The sequence below is a fragment of the Hippopotamus amphibius genome, chromosome 4 (genome assembly GCF_030028045.1).
Source record: "Hippopotamus amphibius kiboko isolate mHipAmp2 chromosome 4, mHipAmp2.hap2, whole genome shotgun sequence".
Classification (NCBI taxonomy): domain Eukaryota; kingdom Metazoa; phylum Chordata; class Mammalia; order Artiodactyla; family Hippopotamidae; genus Hippopotamus; species Hippopotamus amphibius.
The window spans coordinates 30,747,866-30,774,562 of NC_080189.1; the positions used below are offsets into that span (position 1 = coordinate 30,747,866).

The 26,697-nt window shown below is 37.9% G+C and overlaps 1 protein-coding gene across 1 annotated transcript in view; it reads left to right on the forward strand.

The window, feature by feature from the left end:
- The window catches only part of TSPAN12 (tetraspanin 12), a 70,604-nt gene extending 44,252 nt beyond the window's left edge, over window positions 1–26,352 (forward strand). The window contains exons 7-8 of the mRNA XM_057733958.1: window positions 3,458–3,601; window positions 24,747–26,352. Of these exons, the coding sequence (XP_057589941.1) occupies window positions 3,458–3,601; window positions 24,747–25,052 (450 nt within the window). The 3' untranslated portion in view covers window positions 25,053–26,352. The remainder of the gene's footprint in view (window positions 1–3,457; window positions 3,602–24,746) is intronic.
- The last annotated feature ends 345 nt before the right edge of the window (window positions 26,353–26,697 follow it).

Below are 26,697 nucleotides of genomic sequence, written 5' to 3' on the forward strand. Positions count from 1 at the left end.
CTCTGCTGCTTACTATAACATGAACTTCTGTGATTTACTTAACTTCCTTAATCCTCAGTCTTCTCATCTGTAAAATGGAGATAATAAAAGTACCTATCTCCTCTGGGTGTTGAGAAGATTAAATGGGATCATAAGTTTGATCTAATTTAGTTTATGGTTATTAACAATAACATTACAAAGTTAAGTGCTTTTAGCTTTTCTCACCTACCTTCCATATAGCACTGCATCCCATTATCTTCTCAAACAAGGACTATATTTAAATGTTTAAAATCTGGTGACTTGAATTTAACCATTGATTCAAACTAAGTTCTTCTCCCAAGCAGTTTCCTTGTGATTGGAGTGATAGTCCCAGATGACAAAGTATATCTCTTTCCTTTAATGGCACTTAAAGCTGGGCTCCAAAATATTTGAGAATTGGTGTCTTGCACAATAGATGTCCTGCTCCCTGCTCAGTTACTCTGTCTTAGATACGGGCAGAGGTTCAAGTTCAGGATAATCTCCAAATCTGGCTCTTTGTGTTACAGTTGTTGAGATGATGAAAATTATCATTGCAGCACAGATTTCCTGTTTATTTAAATGCTTCCTGACTTTATTTGTTTACTCTTCATTTGTACTAAAAACAACGTGAAGGAAAATAAGTGAAGCATTTAGGAATTTATAGTAAGCTGTGTTCAGCTACTGCCCTGAGTGGAAGCTTCCCAGAGCTTTTTATTTTCTAACATTTGTGATGCACACCATGATAATCCTGGTTAACAAACAAAACGAGGTTTTTTTTTCTGATGGTGCACAGAGGGGCCCAACCTGGGTAGAAAATGTACAGCGCTCCAAATGATAGCACGCATATTTTCAGATTTGTTGTGTGGTAAGTTCCCTCCTCCACATCATAGGCCTATTTCACCCAAAAGGAGGTGACAAAGACCTCTGGGCCTCCTGAAAGAGTTTTTAAAAGCCCCTGGTAGGGCTGCAGCCATAACAAAGTACCACAGACTGGGCGGCTTAAACAACAGTAACTTATTGTCTCACAACTCAGGAGGCTGGAAGTCTGAGATCAAGGCGTTGGCAGGATTGCTTTTTTCCTGAGGCCTCTCTCCTGGGCTTGTAGACAGCCGAAGTCTTCTCCCTGCGTCTTCACGTCATCGTCCCTCTGTGTCTGTGTTTAAATTTTCTCCTCTCATAAGGACATCGGTCATATGGGATTAGGACCACCCTTATGACTTTATTTTGATTTAATTCCTTCTGTAAAGACCTTCTTCCCAAATATGGTCACATTCTGGAAGTTAGAACCTCAGCGTGAATTTTGGTGGTGGGGGAGAAAGGACACAAGTCAGCTGGTAACACCCCTCCCCCAAAATAAATTGTAGAGCTGAAAGCGACCTCGTCAGGCTGCAGTTTTCCTGACTCCTCATTTGGTGTAGTTCTGGGCATGTACCTCACTTTAGTGGACTCTCACTGAAGTCCTGGTGATCTTTATTTAATACCTTTTAAAAAAAAACTGATGCTAGAAAATTTATTTATTTATATTAACAAAGAGGTTGGACTATAGGCTTGGGAACAAGTAGACTCTGCCACTCGCTGGTCTGTGACCTTGGCAACTTATTTGACCTGTCCTTCAGAGCCTCAGGTTCTGCTTATGCAAAATGGTGGTGGAATTTTCCAGTTTGATAGCATGTTAGAAGAGTGGCCCCATCTCACAATGTGACTCTAAAGGAGGCAGGACAACTCCAAGGAAATGTAGACCGTAGTCATGCGTGGCTTAAGAATGGGTTTGCTTAAGGGAGTTTTCAGGAAAATTTTCAGTATCAATTCAGTATCTTCTGTTGATAAAGAAAAACAACCATGTAAAAAGAAACAGTATCTCAGTGACTTATTAAAATAAAAAAAGCATTTGGCCCAGAACGTGATATGCATAAGTTATTTGGAAAAGTCATTTCTGTGGAGAACCTCGCTTCCTGACGAGACCAGATAAATGGGCTGTTCTATTGTGGATGGAGTTGGGGTGTTCCAAGAACTGTCCTTCTGTCATCAACATATAAAAACACATGACATTAGGAAATGAGAGGTAGGTTTCCTCTGTGTGTAAGGATTTAAAAAGACTGACTTGAAAATGTAGTAGTTTATGATTTTTAGAATGTGGTCATTTTACCACACGTGTTTTTTATGGGTACTCAATGACTTCTGTAAAACAAATGACGTTAAATTACGTTTGACTTAATTAGTGATGTTTGTGGTATATTTGTGGCTTTTAGAACAAATTTATAAAAGGAAAATTCTAAAATTATTTTAAAGTTTCTTGGAAAATTTTAATATTACTCATAACATCAGTAATTCATCATTTATAGTACTCAAGATAATTTTTTTCTCTTTAAAAATTAGATATTTAAGCAAGTGAAAAAATGTAAAATCATTTTGTGTATTTTTTTGTTTCATTTTACGTAAGAAGTTCAGAATTCTTTAAAGTTTATTTTAGCCGAAGTTTGAAATGGTGGATAGTGATATTTTATGATACAGTGTTAATCCTGAACATAGATTGATCTGTTGGGCTACATAATTCGCAAAGCCAGTCACTCTTGGCAAAATTCTTCTCAGTGACTGCCCATACGTAGTCCTTGTTTTTGACTATATGAAAGAGTACCCTCCCTCTACCCAAGGGCAGAAAGTTTTCATAGTTAATTACTCTGAATCTAATCTACATATGTCCTTAAGCAGTGTTTCTAAATCTTGGCCAGAGAAAGTTTTTGTTAATACTCGGTAAAATGAGACTAAAGCAAAAAGGACAATATAGTTTGTCTTAAACCCAACTTTGTTGAAGCTAAGGGCACATCATTTCTTCTGAGATTATGGTGATAGACTATGACAGTTTTTTTTCTTTCAAGATTCTCACTCAGCTGAATAAAAATTTGTTGACCAAACCTATGTTTGTATCACAAAAATTTTTGGAAATTTACTGGCTAATGAATCTCAGTGGGGTAATCATTGTGATATGGGCTGTTGACCAAAAATCTTTCTACAGAGATTGTGGAAACTTTTAATATAGTATTTGAATTTGTTAAGCAGTGAAGTTGGTAACTAGGCAATATGCAAATAGATTGATCAGTTATTCCCTAGTAGCTAGAGGTTTAATGTTAAATATAAGATTTCAGCTATTTGTTTTGTTAGTGTGTAAATTAACTCTGTTGCTGTATAATCACTTGTAGGGGATCTTACATTGGGGGAGCAGTGAGCCTCAGTCATGGCTGATCTGTCTTCCTGTGTTATGGGCAGTATTGTTCAGGATTGCTCCATTATGGAGTCCCCGCCTACATTTCTGTTGTCAACATAGAATGTGCACATATCCATTAGGTGATGACAGAAGTGACTTTAGCTCTGGGTGCAAAAATTTAAGAACTCTAACTCAGTCTCCCATAAGTTAAGAAAATATTTTTGTTGTTTCTGGGCCTGACCAGTCATTCTTTTGCAGTTCAAGTGCTGTGGAGTTGTCTATTTCACCGACTGGCTGGAAATGACAGAGATGGACTGGCCCCCAGATTCCTGTTGTGTTAGGGAATTCCCAGGATGTTCCAAACAGGCCCACCAGGAAGATCTCAGTGACCTTTATCAAGAGGTAAGGCCACGTGTCGTTAACTTATCATGGAAGTAAAGAATCAACAACACACCAATGCAGTTTTCCTCTTCTGTCTAAACATAAAGGACCTGAAATTTTTTTATTCTGAAATGTGGAGAAAGAGAACAAAGCTAAAAATCAATAGAAAAATTTGAATACTAATCACATTTTAACAAAGAAAATTGGGAAAGACTAAGTTTTAAAATTAATCGGATTTTAAACTGTATTGTCTAGAACTAAGTTCTGCTGCCACCTCCTAACAGTGCTTTAGAAACATACATGCAAAGCGTGTGACTAACTCTGGACATTCAGGAAGACAAGGGCTGGAGCTTCCATATAGACTAAAATATAGTGAGGGAAAAAGCAAACCAAAAAAAAAAAAAAAAAAAACCAACAAACAAAAAAGAAACCTCTGCTCTCCAGAGAAAATCCTGTCCTCAACTCTTCAGGTCCCCCTGCTGGCTAATGATCAGTGATGTTAGTTATAGCTGATTTAATGAAGTTAGATGCTCACTGGAATTAACATCAGTTATCAAGTGGCCAAGAAACTTGCATATTGAATTGATCAGAATCATCAGTTATTCCTTTATTAGCAGAAGCTATTCCTTCATTTTTAATGGTGATTTCAAACTTTGTTAGCAGGGGAGTCCTATTTTCAAATTAAAATCAAGAACTACACCATTCCAATATAGTAGCCAATAGTTACAAGTGGCTATTCAGTTAAAATAAAATAAAATAAAATAAAATAAAAATTTCCTCAGTTTCACTAGCCACATTTTAAGTGCTCAAAAGCCACTTGAGACTAGCAGCTCCTGTGTAGGACAACACAGGTATGACAGTTTTATCTTTACAAAAGGTTTTATTTTAGTCTTGATCTAGGATGGAAGCTCAAAATGTAAATCAGATGGAAGGGAAGCTGCTCAGGCCAATGGGCTGGAATCATTTCCCAGCTACATTACCAGTCAAGTATCTGGGTACCACAAATCATCTTAACATAAAGTAATAATTTATACCATTTATAATATAATACACACATCTGTTTTTCTCTAGAAATACTGTTTTTTAATTAATTTATTTTTTATTTATGGGCTGCATTGGGTCTTTGTTGCTGCGTTGGCCTTCTGTAGTTGCAGAGAGCGGGGGCTACTCTTCATTGTAGCGCATGGGCTTCTTATTGCAGTGGCTTCTCTTGTTGCGGAGCACAGGCTCTAGGTGCACGGGCTTCAGTAGTTGCAGCTCGTGGGCTCATTGTTGTGGCTCTAGAGTGCAGGCTCTGTAGTTGTGACGCATGGGCTTAGCTGCTCTGTGGCATGTGGCATTTTCCCGGATCAGGGCTAGAACCTGTGTCCCCTGCATTGGCAGGCAGATTCTTAACCACTGCGCCACCAGGGAAGCCCTAGAAATACTATTATTGTTCAAAACATCTTTTAGGCTGTCTGCCAAAGTCAGTTGTAGAGATGCACGAAAATCAGTTTTATTCATTTATAGTGTAAATTAACAAATTTGAAAAAGATGCTGGATTACCCACACAAATGTTTCATCTCATTCGTCTTAGATACGAGTAGCTTTTGGCTGTTAAAAAATTCATCTTAATAAGGACAAGGCTATGCCACATTTAAGGATGTCCAAAATAAAGTGCTTTGGGCTCTGAAGGTATGGCACAAAGAGGAATGCCAAATATTTTTAAGAGATTCAGAAATGTATTAGTCTTCTTAGGGCAGGAAAGTATCACAAAGTGAGTGGCTTAAACAACAGATATTTATTGTGTCATGGTTCTAAAGGTGTAAGTCTGAGATCAAGGTGCCAGCAAGGTCAGTTCCTTCTGAAGCGTGTGAGGAAGAATCTGTTCTGTGCCTCTCCCTCAGCTTCTGGTGGTTTGCTGGGAATCATTGGCACTCCTTGGCTTGTAGAAGCATCACCCAGATCTCTGCTTTTATCTTTACACGCCAGTCTCCCTGTTTGCACCTGTCTCCAAATTTTCCACTTTCATAAGGACACCAGTCACATTAGACTAGGGGCCCACCCTTCTCTGGCATGACCTCATCTTAACTAATTATATCTGCAAGGATTCTATTTCCAAATAAGATCACATTCTGAGGTACTGGGGATTAGGACCTTAACATATGAATTTGAGGGGATGAAATTTAACTCATAACAAGAATTGTTGAAGCAACTGAATAACTCAGGTTGTTTATTTTAAAAGATATTTAAAGTACTTGTAGTCATGCCTCACACTACTGGGAAGTCATGTGTTTGGATGTTATCATTTTAAACATACTATGCTTAGTAGCATTTTGGCTTTGAATGGAAAAGAATATACAAGATATTGTTCATTGAACAAAGAATTATTGAGTCAGTGTCTCTGAGTTCCTTAGTGATGATGCTACATCTTTATATCTGGGTGAAAACTGAATATTGGTTGGTGTCTGTAGTAGGGGTGGTCACCTAACAAGTTCAACAGGTAAAGTCCAGTGGATTTCATAAAACAGGATATTGTGCTTAATATTGTTAAGATACTATTAACTGCAGACATAACTGTGGATATTCAAATACATTATAACTTACCACTAGGTTTTAAAAAAAATGATTACAGACAGACATTTATTTATTGGGATGTGAGCCCCAGCGAAGACCTCCTCCTGGGATAAAAAACTGTTTTGCAGAAAAAATGCAAAACCAAAACCAAAAAACCCCCAGATGATTACAGTATAGAGGTAAGTGTAGACATGTAGATTGAAACCTATCAACTTCCCTAGTGTGAGCTTCATTTTTAGGAGTGGCAATTCAGTATGGGGAATTCCTGGGCTACCTGTGTGATAATTTCTACCTTCTTTAGTGATTAATACTGCTAACATGATTACAACCAGTATTGATCCTGAGAATGACAAAACATCAATGAATTTACCATATCTTCCTACAAGGTCTGAGTGTGGACAGATTCACTTCAGTTTTATTATTTAGTTGAAAAGCAATCCATTAAACATTTAATTAATTTTTTTTGTTTAAAAATGCAGTTCAGTTTTGCTAGTAGTATTCATAATGAGATGCTTTACTTTCAGGATGTCTGTAACTGCTTGTTACGCGGATTTTAAGATTAAAAGAAGCCATACTATTGTGCGTGTGCAAATTGATGGCCCATATTATTTTAAAAAGTTTTTTTCATATTTTCATCAAAAGACTTTCAAAAGCAAGCTGACACTATCAGTTATGAAATGTTCTTTAGACAGACTTCCAGCAGAGATAGAGGCTCATTAGATCAGAGTAATCTGCTTTTGCATTTCACAATTAATAACAGTTGCAGATATTGGTAGTGACATAGTGGATAATTATATGCATAGCTAACTTACAAAAGTGGATCACTTAGTAGCTTTATGGCTCAACTACAATTAAATCCATCATTAAAAATAAGACTTAATTCCACTTTGCCCTGGAGAACATATGTTTCCTAATTGCAGTGTGCCCAGAGATCAACCACCTGAAAGACGGTGAACAAGTGAGGGACAGCTGTTGGTATTTGGGAAATTTATTCCGAAAGTAGCAAGTACTGAAAGGAGATATTTTAGAGGTCTTCAAATATTTCAAAGTTCATCATTCCGAACAGGAACTAGACTTATTCATTGTTGCTCCAAGGGCCAGAAGTTACAGGAAGGAAATTTTGAATCAATAGAAGGAAGACCTTGCTCATCAAAATCCGTCCAATTGTGAGAAAGTTTCTCTTGTAAAATCGTGAGTGGCTCATCACTAAAAATATTAAAGTCAAGGTCAGACAACTATGTCATCGGTAAGTAGAATGGATTTTTAAATTGAGAGTGAATCTGGACTAGATGAACTTCAAGGTCCCTTTTATCTTTCATAGTCTGTAAGCTTAGAGATAAGAACTGACTTTCTTCCTGCAATCTTTCTTCAGTAGTCTGAAATCAAGGAAATAAATCATTCTTAACCATCTGGTGACCTGCGTGGTCCCTGACCCAATAATATTTTATGACATATTTGAAATCTGTGAAAAATGACGAGCGGAAATATAGCAACAGTCACACATTTAAAAAAACATTTCCATCAGAGGTATTGTTGGGTTTGGCACAGCTCCTCAAATATCTGTAATGAACTACAGTCGTATAAAAGTATAGATTTAAAAATTCAGACAAGAATATCTCTGACCATCAATTTGGTTCTACCCCATTCATTCATTCAAAATATTTTGAGTACCTACTGGTTTCCAAGTGCTGTTGTGAACACCGAAGATATAGTGGAGAATGTTGCAGACAAAAAATTCTCCTCCGGTATAACCTATATTCTAGTTAGGGATATAGACATTTAACAAGAGAAAAAAAACAGCAATAAAAAAATCATTTCGTGTGGTGGTAAGCACATTGAAGACTCTGAACAAAGTCATGTGCTAAAGAATGGCTTTAATGGTGAGGGAATTACTTAAGAGAGGACGTTCAACTCGAGGATGGAAGATGCCTTAGAGGACTGGGGCGGGGAGGGTGGGGGGGACTCGAGGGGGGGGGAGTCAAGGAAGGGAGGGAATACGGGGATATGTGTATAAAAACAGATGATTGAACTTGGTGTACCCCCCAAAAATAATAAATAAATAAATAAATAAAATTAAAAAAAAAAAAGATAGGACGTCCAGGAACAGCCTCTCTTAGGAGGTGACGTTTGAACCGAGACCAGTTGGTGAAAGGACCCAGCCATGCAGAGATGCATCGAAGAGTATCTTTTTGGCCTAGGGAACTGCAAGGGTAAAAGCCCCCCTGGAGGTGACCCGGACCCATGATTCCTGACTGCTTCCTACCCTGCAGTTTGGGACTGTGTGTGTAACCACACTCTCTAAATACTAGGTGTGAGACTTGGCTTCAGCAAAACATCAGACTCAGAGTTTAAGTTGGTAAAATACAGGACTAAGATGCGTCTCTTCCTTCTCTCATCTGCTGAGTTTTCCACCATATCAGTTACTGAAGTTCCAGACTTGACTGGAGACTAATAAGAGAGAAAGAATATAGAAGGCTGGTAGAGAAAAAGTTTTGGTAGAGCAGGGACTTCTAACCCCTGGCCCGTGGACCTGTGTTCTTCCTGGATGGGCTTCGAGAGAAAAGTGATACTGTTGAAATTGTTGTTGATATTCTATATGCATTTTTCAGTGATAGGATCCATAGCTTTCATCTGCTTTTCTTGGGGCTCCTTACTTAACAGTGCGCAGAACCACAGATGCAGGGAATAGTTACAGTGTTTGCTCTCAGATAGGAAATGAAGCAAACACATCTCCTCAAAGAAACTGAAATGGCCTTTTCCTCCCGTGTGTGCCACCTTGAGAAAAGTAAGTGGATATAAACAAGCTCACAACAGGCCCTACTTCAAATGGACCAACGCAAAATGTGAAGCCAAGTGGGAGAGAGAGTCAAGTAAAATATACTTCCAAAGACACATTTCTTTGTTTCGTACTTAGGAGACAGACTACTGTTAAAAGAGATTGACTGCTCCTTCAGAAACATAGCTATTCACAGAGGTTATATGAGGGCTGGACGGAAAGCTGGTTCCACGAGGCTGTGTGCCTTTGGGACACTTTTTCTTTGTATGCTTAGTTTTGATATGTTCCATGGGGTGTTGAATATCAAATACTCTTATTAGTTTCCTTTGTGGCAAATGATTTTTGCTCCACACCATTTCTGCCTCTTTAGATGGTTGTTTATTTCATTTCTGAGTAACAGAAAACCTCTACATACAAATAAAGGGACAGAGAAGGGCAGGGGCATGAATGTGAAGGGGATGTGATCTTTCTCTCTGAGTCCTGACTTGCAGGATGAAGAACCCAGATGACAATAGCGTATATAGGTCTCCAGTGCTCATATAAAGTAAATGGACACGCAGGGTTCTCCCCCAGGTTAAAGTTGGTGGCAGCTCATGGTGACTACATGGGATGGCTTGTTTGAGGTTTTTATTCTCTCAGTTGTGTGTTAACCTCTCTGTGAGCTGAGAGTTAAGAATTCAGCCCTCACCCAGCTTGGAGGTCCCTCCTCACCCATCTCCTTTACACCCTGCTGTCCTTGGCAAATGATATATGTCTTATATCTGTGTACAGTTTTGGGGGGAAGTATCTCAGCCTGCAACACTTTTTAACACTCTTCTCCTGTTAACATCTTTGTTAGAATTAGAAAGCTGAGTCAGTAGTATAGGTCTGCTTTGACTCATAGAAACAACTTGTATTTTATAATTTTCACACGCAACATCCTACACCCAGAAATATTATCTCAGCACTTCTGAGCCAGAGGAAGAAACATGACAGAGTGTTGTGGGTACAAAAGGATATGGTGGGGAATGGGGGTGGGCTTGCTGGCAAGCTCTATCTAGTTGTGGGATTATTTTTCTCCCAGGGAACCCTGCCCTTAAGCTGCTAGTGGGATTCTTGTCAGGACCAAGTAAATCACCACTCCCCAAGCAAATAAAATTAGGGGCAAGTGTTGAAAGAGAAGCCCAAGGCAGGAAGCAAGAGGTAACAGCTTAGCCCCTGACCACGTACTGTCCAGTTGTACTAGTGTGAAGTTGGTCAGATCTGTGTAGAAATGATCCTTACATCGGTGGCTAGAAGAAGAGGTGGGAATGAGATGATCTTGAATCAGAGCACTGACACTGGGTGGGCAGTCCTTCACTGCTACTGTATTTGTGATTGAGATGTGCAGTGGGAGCACGCAGCAGGTAGGTGTTCCCTGGGCCTCCAATCTTAAAGGCTAAGCAGGCGTTAGCCAGCTGCAGAAATCACTTGCGTGGCACAGGGCCCAAAAGAGCATTTCAGGCAGAGGCAGTGGTGTCGAGTTAGAGCTGGAAGCAAGACAGCACGGCGGGTACACGGGCATGAGGAGGGCTGGACAGGGCAGGCGCTGGCTTTCAAAGAGCCTTATCCATCCTGTTAATGCACGCATCTTATCCTGAGTCTGTGAGTCGTTGCCGAATGAAGAGACAAACAGGTTCACAAATTTGAGACATTGTTAGGAAAGTAAAACTGAGAACAGAGTAGTCGTGGGATTCTGATTTATTAGTAATGAAGCTCCATTCTCAGATAAACACACAAAGAATCTCCTGCCCGGATAGCGAACCATAGGCAGCTTTCAAGCTCAGCGGTTATTTAGATGGAATATACCTGAGAAGTTCCATTCTCAGGGTTCTTTTATATAAAGTCAAAGACACTCCCTCGTGCCTCTCTGCTGACTTCATTATCTCCTCTGTAACTGCTGGCAGGGATCAGGCTGACTCAGACTTGGGGTGATATCTGTTTTATCATCCAAAGCCCTGCAGGACCACTTTGGGCTTGGTGGGGAGGAAGATCCCTTTTATCTTCAAGCTTTTCTTGATCTAATCAGACCTTGAACTATTCTGCCGGTTTTGCTTCAGGTATACAAATGCCTTCTTTTCTTTCACTCTCTTTCTTGACGTAGTCCAATTGTGAGTTTCCTGTTACCTATTCACCATTCAAACAACTTTTTTCTCTTGTGCGTTATTAGTAGAGACTTGCAAATTTTGCCTTTAGAAGGTACTGATATGAAAGCCATTATAATATTCTGACCGGAAAAAGTACCTCACAAAGTAACAATTTTAGATTTGTGCGTAAAAAATCATTAGGTCGTCTTGTAGCATGTGAGTTGAGGTGAGAATTATGTCCTGGGATGGGGGAGGGAATTAGGTAGGAAACTGTTCGGGTAGTTCATTATGAGTGATTATAAGGGCTGGAATTCAGGTGTGCCATTGAGGAGGGCAAGGAGGGATGAATGTGAAGGATATTTAAGAGGGAGAATGAACAGAGTGATGACTGGGTGGGTGTGGGGTGACAGGGAGTGATAGGGAAGCTGCAAGGACAAGAGTGCCTGACATTGACTTGGACCCTGGAGAGATGAAAAACCGTTCATTGAGGGAGTGGTAGTATTTGATTAGTTCCATGTTGAAAATGCTGCATTTAAGGTTCTTGTCAGGTCCTCCATGTGCAGAAATCCAGTAGGAAGTATGAAGCTCAGGAGACCGAACTCAGCCAGAGATCTGGGATTTGTGTGCACTAATTAGGAAAGTGCTAACTCCAAATGCAATGGCTTGGATGAGGCAGGATTCTGTTTCTCTCTCATACACCAGGCCGCTGGTCCAGGCTGCCAGGCAGCCCTGCTGCGCAAGTTCACCCAGGGGTCCAGGATGGTGAGACAGTGCCACTTTTTTAACACCTGTCTTCCAGAGTTGCTCCTGTTTTCCTCCAGTTGCAGTCAGTGGGGGGAGGAGGAAGTAGCAAGGAGAACATCCAATGTGTGAAGCTCTGCCCTCAGCACCTCTGCTCATGTCCCCTTGGCTCACGTGGCTGTGCCTGCTGCAGGGGAGGCTGGGAAGTGTGGTCTCTGGCTAGGAGGCTGTGTTCCCGTAGAAAATGCTATGCTGTGAAGAGTGGAGAACAGACTAGGGCAGGTGGAGTGGCTAACAGTTTACAGGTGTTATCTGTGTGTATGAGGCACTAAATGCATAGGAGGAGGTAAGACCACACGAAGACATGGGGTAATATATGTAACAGAGGTCAGAAGTTGGGTAGTGGCAACCCTTAATGGCAGAGCAGACACATATTGTAGGTAGAGAAGAAATGGAAAGCAGTGTCCTGAAAGTCAAGGAAGGACAGAATTCTAGGAATGAGTTCTCCTTAGTGAGGAAGCGTGGTTCAGAGGTTAAGGCTAGGCTCCAAAGCTAGGCTCTTTGGGTGAAATCTTCCCTTTACTCCTTACTTGCTGTGTGACCTTGGGCAAGTTTTAAACCTCCCTGTGATTCATTTTTATTACTTGTGAAATGAGAATAACCAGAGTACCCATCTCAGGTTGTTTGGTGAGTGAATTAGCATATTTACAACCCTTAGAATAGTGCCTGTTTGTAGTATATACTACAGTAATAGCTGAGAGTTAAAGTAAATTAGGGATTGAAAAGTACACATTGAATTTTTCAAGTAGGAGACACATATGTAACTCTATGAGTAAGCATTTTACATACATTATGCCATTTAAGCCCTAAAACATTTCTATAAAGGTACAGTATTACTATCCCCATTTTACAGATGAGAAAAGTGAGGCACAAAGAGGCTCAGTGACCTAGTCCAATTTCATAGAGCTAGTCAGTGACTGAACTCAGATCTATTTGATTCCAAAGCTCATACTTCAATTAGACACTAAAATTTCAAGATATGGAATACATGGTGAAGAGCAAGCTGAGTGTTTGTAGATTTTTTTCACTTCTAAACCTCAATTTCCTTATCTATTAAATGAGATAATAGTAGTACCTACCTCATTATGGTTTTATAAAAATAAATAGAGCTACTTAATAAGAAACCCTTAGCAAACTGCTAGGCCCATAATAAACACAAATCTTCAATGCATAATGGTAGCTAGTGACAATAACAGAAATTTTTTAACATATTTATTAAAGTAAATAGAAAAATTAGTGATCTATGATTAGATTTTTAACTAACCAAATTGCCCTGAATTTTGCTAGCAATGACAGGAAAATATGCCTTTTCTAATATTTGTGCTGGCTGAAGGTAGCATTTAGGTCAAACTTTTGGGGACTTCATATGGTTTCGCACTTTGCTTGTTTTCGTACCTTGCCACTTGTTAAGGACAAGTATTTAGGTGGACAAAATGACCCAGTGAGAGATGTCTGATGAGCGGTTTATACACGTTCCGCTCAGTCAGACAGGGAACGCCTGCCCCTGGACCTGGCCTTCCTAGAGAGAATACCACCTTCTGAGTTTGTTGAAGCTAGTTTCTTTATAACCGCATATCTTTGGTAAAAATGACAAATATTCAATAAACACAGTCATTTAAAGTTGAGGATTCTGCTTCTCTAATGGAGATCTTGTAAGGATTAAATGAGATATGAGAGACTGTTGTTTTTTGAGATATAGGAAGACTTTTTCTATTGTATTTCCTTTTTTTTTTTAATGAACACATTACTTTAAAAAAAATTTATTTATTTATTTATTTATTTATTGGCTGCATTGGGTCTTCATTGCTGCACACGGGCTTTCTCTAGTTGCAGCGAGCATGGGCTATCCTTCATTGTGGTGCTTGGGCTCCTCATTGTGGTAGCTTCTCTTGTTGCGGAGCATGGGCTCTAGGTGCATGGGCTTCAGTAGTTGTGGCACACAGGCTCAATAGTTGTGGCTCATGGGCTCTGGAGCACAGGCTCAATAGTTGTGGTGCATGGGCTTAGTTGCTCCACAGCATGTGGGATCTTCGTGGAGCAGGGATCGAACCCGTGACTCCTGCATTGGCAGGCAGATTCTTAACCACTGCACCACCTAGGAAGTCCCTCTACTGCATTTCCTGTGGATGGGTTTGGGTAACCTTACTCTTAAGAGAACAGAAAATCCTGTAGTGAGTTTTATTACTTGCTGTTTAATTTTTTTTAGGGAAGGATATTTTTCCCTGCAGAGCTTATGATTATCAGTGGAGAACTTTTGCTCCAACCTCTTTAAAGCTCATGAACTGCTACCACTCAATTTTCAATTTTAAAATAAATAGTACTTAATATTATATATCTGTACCTGATAATTAACACAGTCACTTCAAACTTGGGAGTTATGTTTATTATGAGAAATCAATTACTGAAATATCAATACTGGCATGTATTGGCACCTAGATTTCATTTATACTTTATTTTCATAAGCACGTTAGAAGTCTGCCTAATTTTTTGATGTGGCCTGTGAATATTGAGTACTGAAAAGCCACAGGGGTTCCTCTAATTTTAGAAACTCATTTTGGAGACAGATCAGAGAATAATTTCAAGTGTATAATTTCCTCAAATGAAATGAGGCATCCTGACATGCCGTCAAATAGATTCTAGGAAATATGGGAATTAGTGATTTTGATAAAAAGGTAGTGTTGTTATTTACAGTTGACCAGAATTTTAATATTGCAGCTTGTAAAGTAGATTAGCTAACTTGTCTTATTCATACCTTTGAATTATCTGAGGTTATTAATGTAGGGCTAACATGGCTTTATTTAGGAAGAAAACATACTCAAGATAAATCAACTCAGAGTATTTTATTTTGTGAAAAGCAGATAAATGCAATTCAGTTCTTTCCTATTTTGAATAAAAAAAAAAACCTTTCTGAAATGGAATGCAGTTTTGAACTCTAACATTTCTATTTCCTCTTTTGACTCACTCAACAGAAATGTTTGTTTATGTGACTAAATATCTATGAATAGTACAATAGATTATATAGAGACACATCTATTTTTCTTCTCTAGACTTAGTGTCTTGCTTTTCAACAAAAACGTCCAAGTTTACACTGAAAAGTGTAAACCTTATGTATGATTATTTGACTGGCTCAGAATAAGCTCACAACTTGGGTTCAGACTGAATTACTTCAAAGAAGGGGATGCAGAATGGACCGTAAACCCTGGAGCTGTTTCTACGAAGAATTTAGAGAATGGCTGAGGCAGACAATTATTTTATACACAGAAATCCGGAAAAAAATACTGTCCTCTCAGGAAGAGGAATGATCTTTTGCAAAGTTAGTCATTAACTTTAAGTAATTGTGTAAATAATTCACTGGAATTCAGCATGATACCTAGTATGCTGCAAGTTTCTACAATGCCTCCTGAGTTATCAAAGAAATATTAAATTATATGCAGTATAGAGAAATTTGTGCTTTTGTTTATATATTTACACCTTCTATTTTTTTGTTAAAGGATTTAATGCAGCATACAACAAAAGGATATAATGGATGAATAATAAAAATAAATAGCATTGGATAAGATAAATAAGTACTAGGGATGTAATGTACAACATGAGTAACATAATTAACACTGCTGTCTGCTATATGTAAAAGTTGTTAAGAGAGTAAATCCTAAGAGTTCTCATCACAAGGAAAAAAATGTTTCTTCTTTTTCTTTTGTATCTATGTGAGATGATGGAGATTCACCAAACTTATTGTGATAATCATTTCATGATATATGTCAATCAGATTATTATGCTGTATACACTAAACTTATACAGTGCCATATGTCAATTATAGCTCAATAAAACTGGAAGGAAAAAATACATAAATAGCAATGGAAAGTAAAGATTAAGGAAAGGGTAATTAGACATGCTTAATATGAAAGCAAATGGGATTACTGTGGTTGAGTTTCATATTTGCCCCTGAGCTTTCTGAAAGCCCAGGTGAAATGACACATAATCATCTGGATCGTTTTAATGTTTGGAGGGCAAGTATGCGACTTTTTCAAAGGGAGCAAAATTCAAAAGTAATTTTTCAAGTGGGGTTTTATATCCACTACTCTCAATTATCTAGGAAAATATCTTCAATATTATTTTTCACAAACTTTGTAGAGCAATTTCTTATGGTGTTCTTCAGTATCATTAAAATAAACTTCAGTGGAAAATAATATGCAAGGGCACAGGTTCATACATTCCAGTGTGGCAGCATTTGGTGGTCTGGTTTGATATTTGGGCATAATTTAAAGTACCTAGATATGTCAACTGATTTTATTTATTTTAAATAATCTGTAGATAACACCTCTTTTTTTGAGGGGTTCCAGATAGAGAAGAATAAAACATAATTTAATGAATTCTGATGACAAGCTCAGTACTAGGGGGTACTAAAATTATATTTTATTTGGAGGTTATCTTTATAAACTAAGTGAGGAAGTAATAAGACTGACTTATTTATAAAAATCAAAGAGTCTAACTAGGACCTTTACTTTAAATAAACCACCCTTGCCCACCTCGACGTGGAGATAATCTTCAAGCCCAGTGATGTCTAAGGATGCCAAGTGCTGACCATGAGAGATATTGATACAATCCCATGTCCACTCTACTGGGGAAACTGAAAAGCTTTTCTCACTGGGATCCAAACCATTCACAACAGTCTGGACTGTCTTAATATTTTATTGCCTTTTCTAGTTTTTTAAAGTTAGCAGTCAGTTTTATTTTCAAAGAAACATTGACGAAATCAGTACAATCCAGGAAGAGATCATCAGGATGACAAAGTGTGTATATTGCATGAAAGAACTAGGAATTTTTAGTCTGGAGAAGAGAATGGTTAAGGGGAAAGTGATGACTTTTCAGATATGGCTCTCTACCTTATGGAAAAGGAATCACTTAAGAGCAGAACTAGGACCAGTGCATCCTTATTAAGAAGACAGTTTTCAACAGGGAAATACTTGTTAAGAATTAGTGTTGTCCATGTATGGAAAGGGCAGTCTAGTGAAGCAGGGAGTTCTTTTCTTTAGAGGTATTTTTTTTTTTTCGATGACTTTTTTGGTGTGTGTGTATGAGCCATACTTTTTTGTTTCTTTGCATGTGGGGTAATTCTTGTTGTTGATAACTGGACATTTAAAATAATATAATGTGGCAACTCTGGAAATCATATTCTCTTACTTCCCCAAAATTTGTTGTTTGTGTTTGTTCATTAATTAGTTTTCTAAACTAATTCTGTAAAGTCTGTAGTCTTTGTCATGTAGGGTCACTGAAGTTTCTGCTCACTTAGCTTAGTGGTTACTTAATGAATGAACAGAGGTTTCCTTAGATATCTGGAACCAGTAAGTCTCCCAGCCTTTGCCAAGTGTGCACAGAGCCTCAAGGTTAGCCAGAGGTGAGATCTTAGGGCCTTCTTAAGACTTTCTTGACCACGTACACAGCCCTGGGCTTGAGCAAGGCCCTACTCACATGTGTAACTTTCTAGATCCCCACAAATATGTCAGAGCATTGCTAACCCCACTATGGACTTCATATTCTTCAGTTTTTCCTCTTAAGCTTTTGACTAGCCCATTGTGTGCAACTGTTATCCGCTGCCTCAGGCAGCTTCAATGTTGAACAGTTACCTCTGAATGTTTTGCCAAATGTTCCCAGGGGAGAAGGCTGTTGCCCTGGTTTAGCTGCAAGTCAAGTCAAATAAAGACAGCCTTGCAAGTGAGCTCTTCAGGGAACCACTAGATAGTATAAATAATGACAATTCTCGTAAAAAATACAAACACATGGAGGCTAAACAACATGCTATTAAACAACGAAGAAATCACTAAAGAAATCAAAGAGGAAATCAAAAAATATCTAGAAACAAATGACAATGAAAATACAACAACCCAAAACCTATGGGACACAGCAAAAGCAGTTCTAAGAGGGAAGTTTATAGCAATACAGTCCTACCTCAAGAAACAAGAAAAATATCAAATAAACAACCCAACCTTACACCTAAAACAATTAGAGAAAGAAGACCCAAAAAACTCCAAAGTGAGCAGAAGGAAAGAAATCATAAAGATCAGAACAGAAATAAATGAAAAAGAAAGGAAGGAAGCAATAGCAAAGATCAATGAAACTAAAAGCTGGTTCTTTGAGAAGATAAACAAAATTGATAAACCATTAGCCAGACTCATCAGGAAAAAAAGGGAGAAGATGCAAATCAACAGAATTAGAAATGAAAAAGGAGAAGTAACAACGGACACCGCAGAAATACAAAAGATCATGAGAGACTACTACAAGCAACTATATGCCAATACATTGGATAACCTGGAAGAAATGGATAAATTCTTAGAAAAGTACAATCTTCCAAGACTGAACCAGGAAAGAATAGAAAATATGAACAGACCAATCACAAGTAAGGAAATTGAGACTGTGATTAAAAGTCTCCCAACAAACAAAAGCCCAGGGCCAGATGGCTTCACAGGTGAATTCTACCAAACATTTAGAGAAGAGCTAACACATATCCTTCTCAAACTCCTCCAAAATCTAGCAGAAGGAGGAACACTCCCAAACTCATTCTACGAGGCCACCATCACCCTGATACCAAAACCAGGCAAAGATGACACAAAAAAAGAAAATTACAGGCCAATATCACTGATGAATATAGATGCAAAAATCCTCAACAAAATACTAGCTAACAGAATCCAACAGCACATTAAAAAGGTCATACACCCTGATCAAGTGGGGTTTATCCCTGGAATGCAAGGATTCTTCAATATACGCAAATCAATCAATGTGATACATCATATCAACAAATTGAAGGATAAAAACCATATGATCATCTCCATAGATGCAGAAAAAGCTTTTGACAAAATTCAACATCTATTTATGATAAAAAAAAAAAAAACTCTCCAGAAAATGGGCATAGAAGGAAATTACCTCAACACAATAAAAACCATATATGAGAAACCAAAAGCCAACATTGTTCTAAATGGTGAAAAACTGAAAGCATTCCCTCTAAGGACAGGAACAAGACAAGGGTGCCCACTCTCACCATTATTATTCAACATAGTTTTGGAAGTGTTAGCCACAGCAATCAGAGAAGAAAATGAAATAAAAGGAATCCAGATTGGAAAAGAAGAAGTAAAATTGTCACTCTTTGTAGATGACATGATATTATACATGAAAACCCTCAAGATTCTACCAGAAAACTGCTAGCACTAATCAATGAATTTAGTAAAGTAGCGGGATACAAAATTAATGCACAGAAATCTCTTGCATTCCTATACACTAACAACGAAAAAGCAGAAAGAGAAATTAAGGAAACTCTCCCATTTACCATTGCAACAAAAAGAATAAAATACCTAGGAATAAACCTGCCTAAGGAGGCAAAAGACCTGTATGCAGAAAACTATAAGACACTGATGAAAGAAATCAAAGACGATGCAAACAGATGGAGAGACATACCATGTTCTTGGATTGGAAGAATCACCATAGTGAAAATGACTATCTTACCCAAAGCAATTTACAGATCCAATGCAATCCCTATCAAATTACCAACGGCATTTTTCACAGAACTAGAACAAGAAATCTTATGATTTGTGTGGAAATGCAAAAGACTCCAAATAGCCAAAGCAATCTTGAGAAGGAAAGATAGAATTGATGGAATTAGGCTTCCTGACTTTAAACTATACTACAAGGCCATAGTGATCAAGACGGTATGGTACTAGCACAAAAATAGAAAGGAAGATCAATGGAATAGAATAGAGAACTCAGAGGGAAACCCAAGCACATATGGGCACCTTATCTTTGACAAAGGAGGCAAGAATATACAGTGGAGAAAAGATAGCCTCTTCAATAAATGGTGCTGGGAAAATTGGACAGCTACATGTAAAAGAATGAAATTAGAACACTTCCTAACACCATACACACACAAAAAACTCAAAATGGATTAAAGACCTACATGTAAGGCCAAACAGTATGAAACTCCTAGAGGAAAACATAGGCAGAACACTCTGTGACATACATCAAAGCAAGAGCCTTTTTGACCCACCTCCTATAATAATGGAAATAAGATCAAGAATAAACAAATGGGACCTCATGAAACTTAAAAGCTTTTGCACAGCGAAAGAAACCATAAACAAGACAAGAAGATAACCCTCAGAATGGGAGAAAATACTTGCCAATGAAGCAATGGACAAAGGATTAACCTCCAAAATATACAAGCAGCTCATACAGCTTAATAGCAAAAAAGCAAATAACCCAATCCACAAATGGGCAGAAGACCTAAATAGACATTTCTCCAAAGAAGACCTACAGATGGCCAACAAACACATGAAAAGATGCTCAACATCACTAATCATTAGAGAAATGCAAGTCAAAGCCACAATGAGGGATCACCTCACACTGGTCAGAATGGCCATCATCAAAAAATCTAGAAACAGTAAATGTTGGAGAGGATGTGGAGAAAAGGGAACTCTCCTGCATTGCTGGTGGGAGTGTGACTTGCTACAGCCACTATGGAAAACAATTTGGAGGTTCCTTAAAAAACTAAAAATAGAACTACCATATGATCCAGTAATCCCACTACTGGGCACATACCCAGAGAAAACCATAATCTCAAAAGCAACATGTACCATAATGTTCACTGCGGCACTATTTACAATAGCCAGGACATGGAAACAACCTAAATGCCCATCAACAGATGAATGGATAAAGATAATATTATGTTGTATATATGTGTCACATATATACAATGGAATATTAGCCATAAAAAGGAATGAAATGGAGCTATATGTAATGAGGTGGATAGACCTAGAGTCTGTCATACAGTGTGAAGTAAGCCAGAAAGAGAAAAGCAAATACTGTATGCTAACTCACATACACGGAATCTAAAAAAAAAAAAAAAAAATGGTACTGATGAACCCAGTGACAGGGCAAGAATAACGATGCAGATGCAGAGAATGGACTGGAGGACACAGGGTTGGGGGTGCAGGGGGTGAAGGGGAAGCTGGGATGAAGTGAAAGAGTAGCATAGACATATTTATACTACCAACTGTAAAATAGATAGCTAGTGGGAAGTTGCTGTATAACAAAGGGAGATCAACTTGATGATGGATGTTGCCTTAGAGGGCCAGGACAGGGAGGGTGGGAGGGAGTCACGGGAAAGAGGGGATATGGGGGTAAATGTATAAATACAGCTGATTCACTTTGGTGTACCTCAAAAGCTGATACAAGAGCGTAAAGCAATTATAGTCCAATAAAGAGCTTAAAAAAAAATGACACTTCTCTGAGAAAGGAGCTTTGAAGGAGCTCCAACCATCTTCTGTTGCCTTTGGTAGCTGCCAGACCACAGGTTTTTACCATAATTGTCTGCTGTTTATTTTCAAGACTCCTGCGGAGCTGGGGAGGGGAGATGGGAGTAAGGCAAATTAAAATGCCACAAAGCTTGCTATTCTTCCTGAGATTCAGGTGCTTTTCTTGAATAAATGCTCCTCAGATTGCTGCAAGCATTTGGTTAATTTCTAGAGTTCTAAAAAACTTGATTCTGACAATTTTCATTAGTGCTTTCATTGCTTATATGGGGGAGAGACAATTCAGAGGTCCTTTCTCTGCCAGTTTTGTGGATGGCACTCTAGAAGTGCTTTTTAGCCATATTTTTACAAGTTAAAAAGTTGAATTATTGACTTCCAAGTTCCCCTCCCACTCTAGAACATTCAGTGTTATCTAATATATCACATTTCCAAACCATCCTATATGATGTGATTTACTCTATCTTTTTTTGGTAAATGTAATTGTTTAAAATAAAATTGAAATAGACTTTACCAGATGCCAAAATATGAAACACAATAGAGTGTAGCTTAGTTATCAATCTCTTATTTGTTTTATTCACAGATTTAAAAAAGAAATATTACCTTTTCTGCACAGTTATTCAGCTTAGAGTGAATTAGTCCAAAGGGGTGGGAGATCTTATGCCAATAGGAAGAACTATTGATACATGGGTAAAATTTAAGCACCAGAGACCACTGAAAAGGTAAAAATCTAACAATAATTTTTGATGTGTCTCTTTCCAAACTATGTTAACTATTTCTCTGCTTAACAAGGAGGTTTATGACCCAATATCTCAGTGGCAGAAATCATTTTGGACAGTTACTTCCTTGTCTTGAAAAAGTGACTGCCATCTTGGCTCTTGTGGGAAAGGGCTGTTTCATCAGTACTCAGTGGGGACACAAGGTTGTGCATTTGGTGTTTTATACTCTAAAAAAGGTGTGGTACTCATATTTGTCCATTAATACCTGCTTTCCATAGATTTTGTATCTCTTTTAATTTGTGCTTTCTAACCTTCTGTGGGCTGACATACTAGATAGATCTGATTCCTACTGAGCTCTTACCATATATGAGACCACATTCTAAGTGTTTAATTGTGCTTGTTTATTTAATTCTCCGAACATCCCAAACAGGTAGGCACTATTATCATTCATGTTTTCAGATGAGAAAACTGAAGCACAGAGAGATTAAGCAACATGCCCAAAGTTACACAGCTTATAAATTGCAGAGCAGGGATTCGAATTCAGAATTCTGACTCTGCAACTCACGATCTCTATCATGTCCTATAAAGATGCTTATTAGGATTACAGATAAGCATAAGAGTGAATGGGCTCTGATAGACTCTCTGAGTAGTCTTATCAGGTGGACTCTTTGAAAAATATTTGAACTTTGGAGATTGTCTTTGTGACATCTATTTTGGTTTTCCACAGTGTGTGTGTGTGTGTGTGTGTTTGTGCATGCATGCATGCACGCACATGTGTATGTATTAAATAGGTATGATGACCAGAGAAGTGATTTTATTAAACCAATGTTAAGTAGCATTAATTATAAATATTTTAATTTCACTTTTGGTGAAATTGATGAAACTTTGCTAATGTTTTGCTGTTAATTTGCATTACATACTATACTAAAAAAGGTAATTATTGAAATGGATCTGTGGCTAGTTTTACATGATTTTTATTTCTTGCGAATAATGACTTATTAGAGTATAGTTACTGATCAATGTCTTTGGAAATCTAAGAATTATGTATTATTCATTGCTCTTTTCCAGTACAATGCACAAATTAGCAACTGATTCAATAGTCTTGCTTTCCTTGATTTAGTTATTTATGGAATCCGGGGAAGAAAACAAGGAGGCAGTTATTTTAATAATTATCAATTTTTTTTATTCAGGTAGCTGCCTCAGTAGGGTAAGCACTGAGTCACTTTTACCCCAGACTCAGAATGAAAGCTTCAAAAAGTCAAGTTCTTGTTGGGAGATAATTTTCCATGGGTCTCTTGCATTTCTGTGTGTCTTACAAGCAAAGACACTGGCTGCTTTTGTTCTGGACTATCTTTTCAAGGGTGTTTACGTAGAAAACGGTCTTGAAGGTAGAGATAGTATTCCCTTCAGAGAAAAGGGCAAGTTTGTTTACTGTCTAGCGTAATGAAGATAGTGTCTCTCTCCAGTATGAGGGGCAGGTGTGTTTACTGCCTGTTATAAAATATTAGGGTTCCCTGAGCTTGGGGTCCTCTCCCTTAATGCAGTCCTCTGTGTGTGCAGGCATCAATGTGGCCTTCTTCATGTTGCCCTTGGGAATTGAGGAACTGCCATGTACCCTGGCTATTGCTATTGCTATAAGTAATAAAGTCTTTTGTCTCTGTCTTCTGCAGCATCCATGAAACTGTGGTAGGCTAATTTGTTAGCGTTCGAGTAAAATCTCAGAATCTTCTAAGTTCTTGAATTTTATTAAAATTTTACTTTTTCTAGATTTTTCACTTTAATTTAGAATCAGCTTCCCTTTAGAGGAGTGAATTATCTTTTCTGTGCTGTGGGTTCACTAGAGACATGGCAGGTAGCCTATGCATTGGTCACCTAATAGGTGACATGACAATTGTTAGTCCCATTCTACCTTCTTTTCTTTGCTTCCTCCTGCCCCCCATTTTCCTCAATCATGGCTTTTCTATCTCTTATTTTCTCCCCCCTCCTCTCCTCTTCTTTCAGAATTCTCTTCTATATCTACCATAGGCACTCCTTAGCCTTTGTACTTAAAACTAAGCACAAACAAAAACCTTGCTCATCTTTTTAAGTCAGATGTCTCTAGCCTGAAGAGGAGCTAAAGATACCTTTCAAACCCCTACCTGGTAGAATTAAAACTTGATGTCATGCCAGAAATTCTCCCATATGTATTTCTGCTACAGGTAATGGACAGAAGTGTGTGTGTGCATGTGTGGAGGAGGAGGAAGGGAATAGATTGACTTCCACCCACTGGCATGTTTCAGCAACAGACTGGGGAAACATTCATGATCTTTGGGGAAAATCTCTGACCAAATGAGCTATAATCAAACAGTGAATACAAATAATAATAATAATAATAATAATAATAATGACACATTATTTTCAAAAATTTCAGATCAGTCTGTATCAGAGGTTCAGCCATCTATATGGCCCGTGTCCCATATCTGGCCTACTGTCTTTTTTATCTGTGAAGTTTCATTGAAACCCGGCCACATCCACTCATTTACGTACTGTCTATAGCTGTGTCCTGTTACAGTGGCAGAGGTGAGAGGTTGCGGCAGAGACCATGTTGACCTGCACGGACTTAAAGATTTTCTGTCTGGCCCTTTACAAAAAGAAATTTGCTAACCCCTGTGCTAGATGTATTTTATACCAATGGTTCTCGATTTTGGGTTGTATGGAAGCCAGCAGAAGGAGTAAGCTCTTCAGAATCACATGGGCAGGCTTTTCAAAGAGTGCACACCTCTATCTCTCCTCCAGCTGTTCATAGGGAGAGAGTCACTGTCTGAAAGTTTATAACTCAAGTTGTTTGGTTCCACTAACTGATACAGATGATTTGTTTTTACTATTTTGACCCTCTGTAATACATCTAAAGTAATATTGACCATGTTATTTCTTTTACAGGGTTGTGGGAAGAAAATGTATTCCTTTTTGAGAGGAACCAAACAACTGCAGGTGCTCAGGTTTCTGGGGATCTCCATTGGTGTGACACAAATCCTGGCCATGATTCTTACCATTACTCTGCTCTGGGCTCTCTACTACGATAGAAGAGAGCCTGGGACAGACCAAATGATGGCCCTGAAGAATGACACCACTCAGCACCTGCCTTGTCACTCAGTGGAACTGTTGAAACCAAGCCTGTCAAGGATCTTTGAACACACATCCATGGCAAACAGCTTTAACACACACTTTGAGATGGAAGAATTATAAAGATTGTCAAAGAAGGAAACCACAAATTTATTTTATTAGACTCGTGAATTTTTTGAGCACACATTTAACTGTTTCAGAAATGTGTAGAAATAAAAATGTTGCCATGAAAGGATACCCAAGCACATAATGTTCCATCCTTTGAAAGGCAGTGGGAAAAGTTCCGTATATTATAAGGCGCCACCTGGACAATTGTTGATGTGCTTCATAATGCTGAGGACAGATCTAATACCCACTTTATAACCTGGGTAAGATTTTTACTGAACACAGTTATGCTTTGAGGTTTATACTTTGGCATAGTTTGTCCAGCATTTCTACATCCATGTAAATGAGCCATGCTGTGGTGGGATTGGAGCTACAGTAAATTTGATTTACTTCTGTAAGCTTGCTAGTGTATAAAGTTCCAAGTTACTGCTAACATAGGAAGTTAGACAGTACTAATGACTTTTATTACTTTGTGATGTATTCTTTTGAGGGTAAATAGATTATACATAAGTATACTCTGAAGATTGGTGACTACCTAAATGTGATTTTTGCTGGTTACTAAAAATATCCTTACTACTTACAAGAGCAAACTAAAACATTTTCTTAAACTGATCAGGGATATATGTGTATATGAGTCTGTGTTAAGTCTGTATAATTCAGTAGATTTCAGTTCGTAAAATGTTAAGAATAACAATCGTGAAGTGGATAAATTCGTCCTGTATAGCACCATTATTTTTAACCTTTCTTGTTAATAGAGCTTTAAAATTCTGTCTTGGGTTTATATTACATACATAACTGTTAATTTAAATAATTAACCACTAATTTTGAAAAATGATGAGTGTGATACAAAGGAATCATTATAATTCAGAATGTAGTCTGGTCTCTAGGAAGTATTAACAAAAAAGTTTACATATAACTTAGTTCATTCAGTGAAGACCTGGATGTTATCTTTCTGCCAAACTGAGACTCTTCTTGACACTAAACACTTTATAAAGGAACTTATCTTTGCCTTCTCCAAACAAGAAGTGGCAGTCTTCAAGTCTCAATATAATTCTACAGAGAATAGTTCTCCTTTTCTCCAGCAAAAAGTTGAATCACAAAAACAAGTGACAATTTAGTTAGAGAATTTCTTTGCCTTATTTCACTGATTAAGATACTATGGTGAATTACACAGATTATTAAAGTTTTTACAAGAGTAAACTATATTTATTTGAAATGGGAAAAGTGCATTTTACTGTATTTTGTGTATTATGTTTATTTCTTAGAAAATGCAAAGAAAATTAAAATGTGTCAATAAATATTTTCTAGAGAGTAAAAATTTGTCTATGTCTAATTTTTATACATTATAAGCACTTTCACTCCTCAAAATTATTAGCAAGGGGGAAAAACATGAGAAGAAATGATTGAATAAAGTAATAACAACTATTTCCAAAATCCAAAAGTAATCTATAAAACTATGTACCTTCACTGACACAGCCTCTTAGATAGCTTCCTCCACAAGAGGGCAGACAGCAGTATCAAGCAGTATCAACAGTATTTCATCTTGTGGAACTGAAAACCACAGCCACAGAAAGATAGAGAAAATGAAAAAGCAGAGGACTTTGTACTAGATGAAGGGACAAGATAAAAACCCAGAAACACAACTAAATGAAGAGGAGATAGG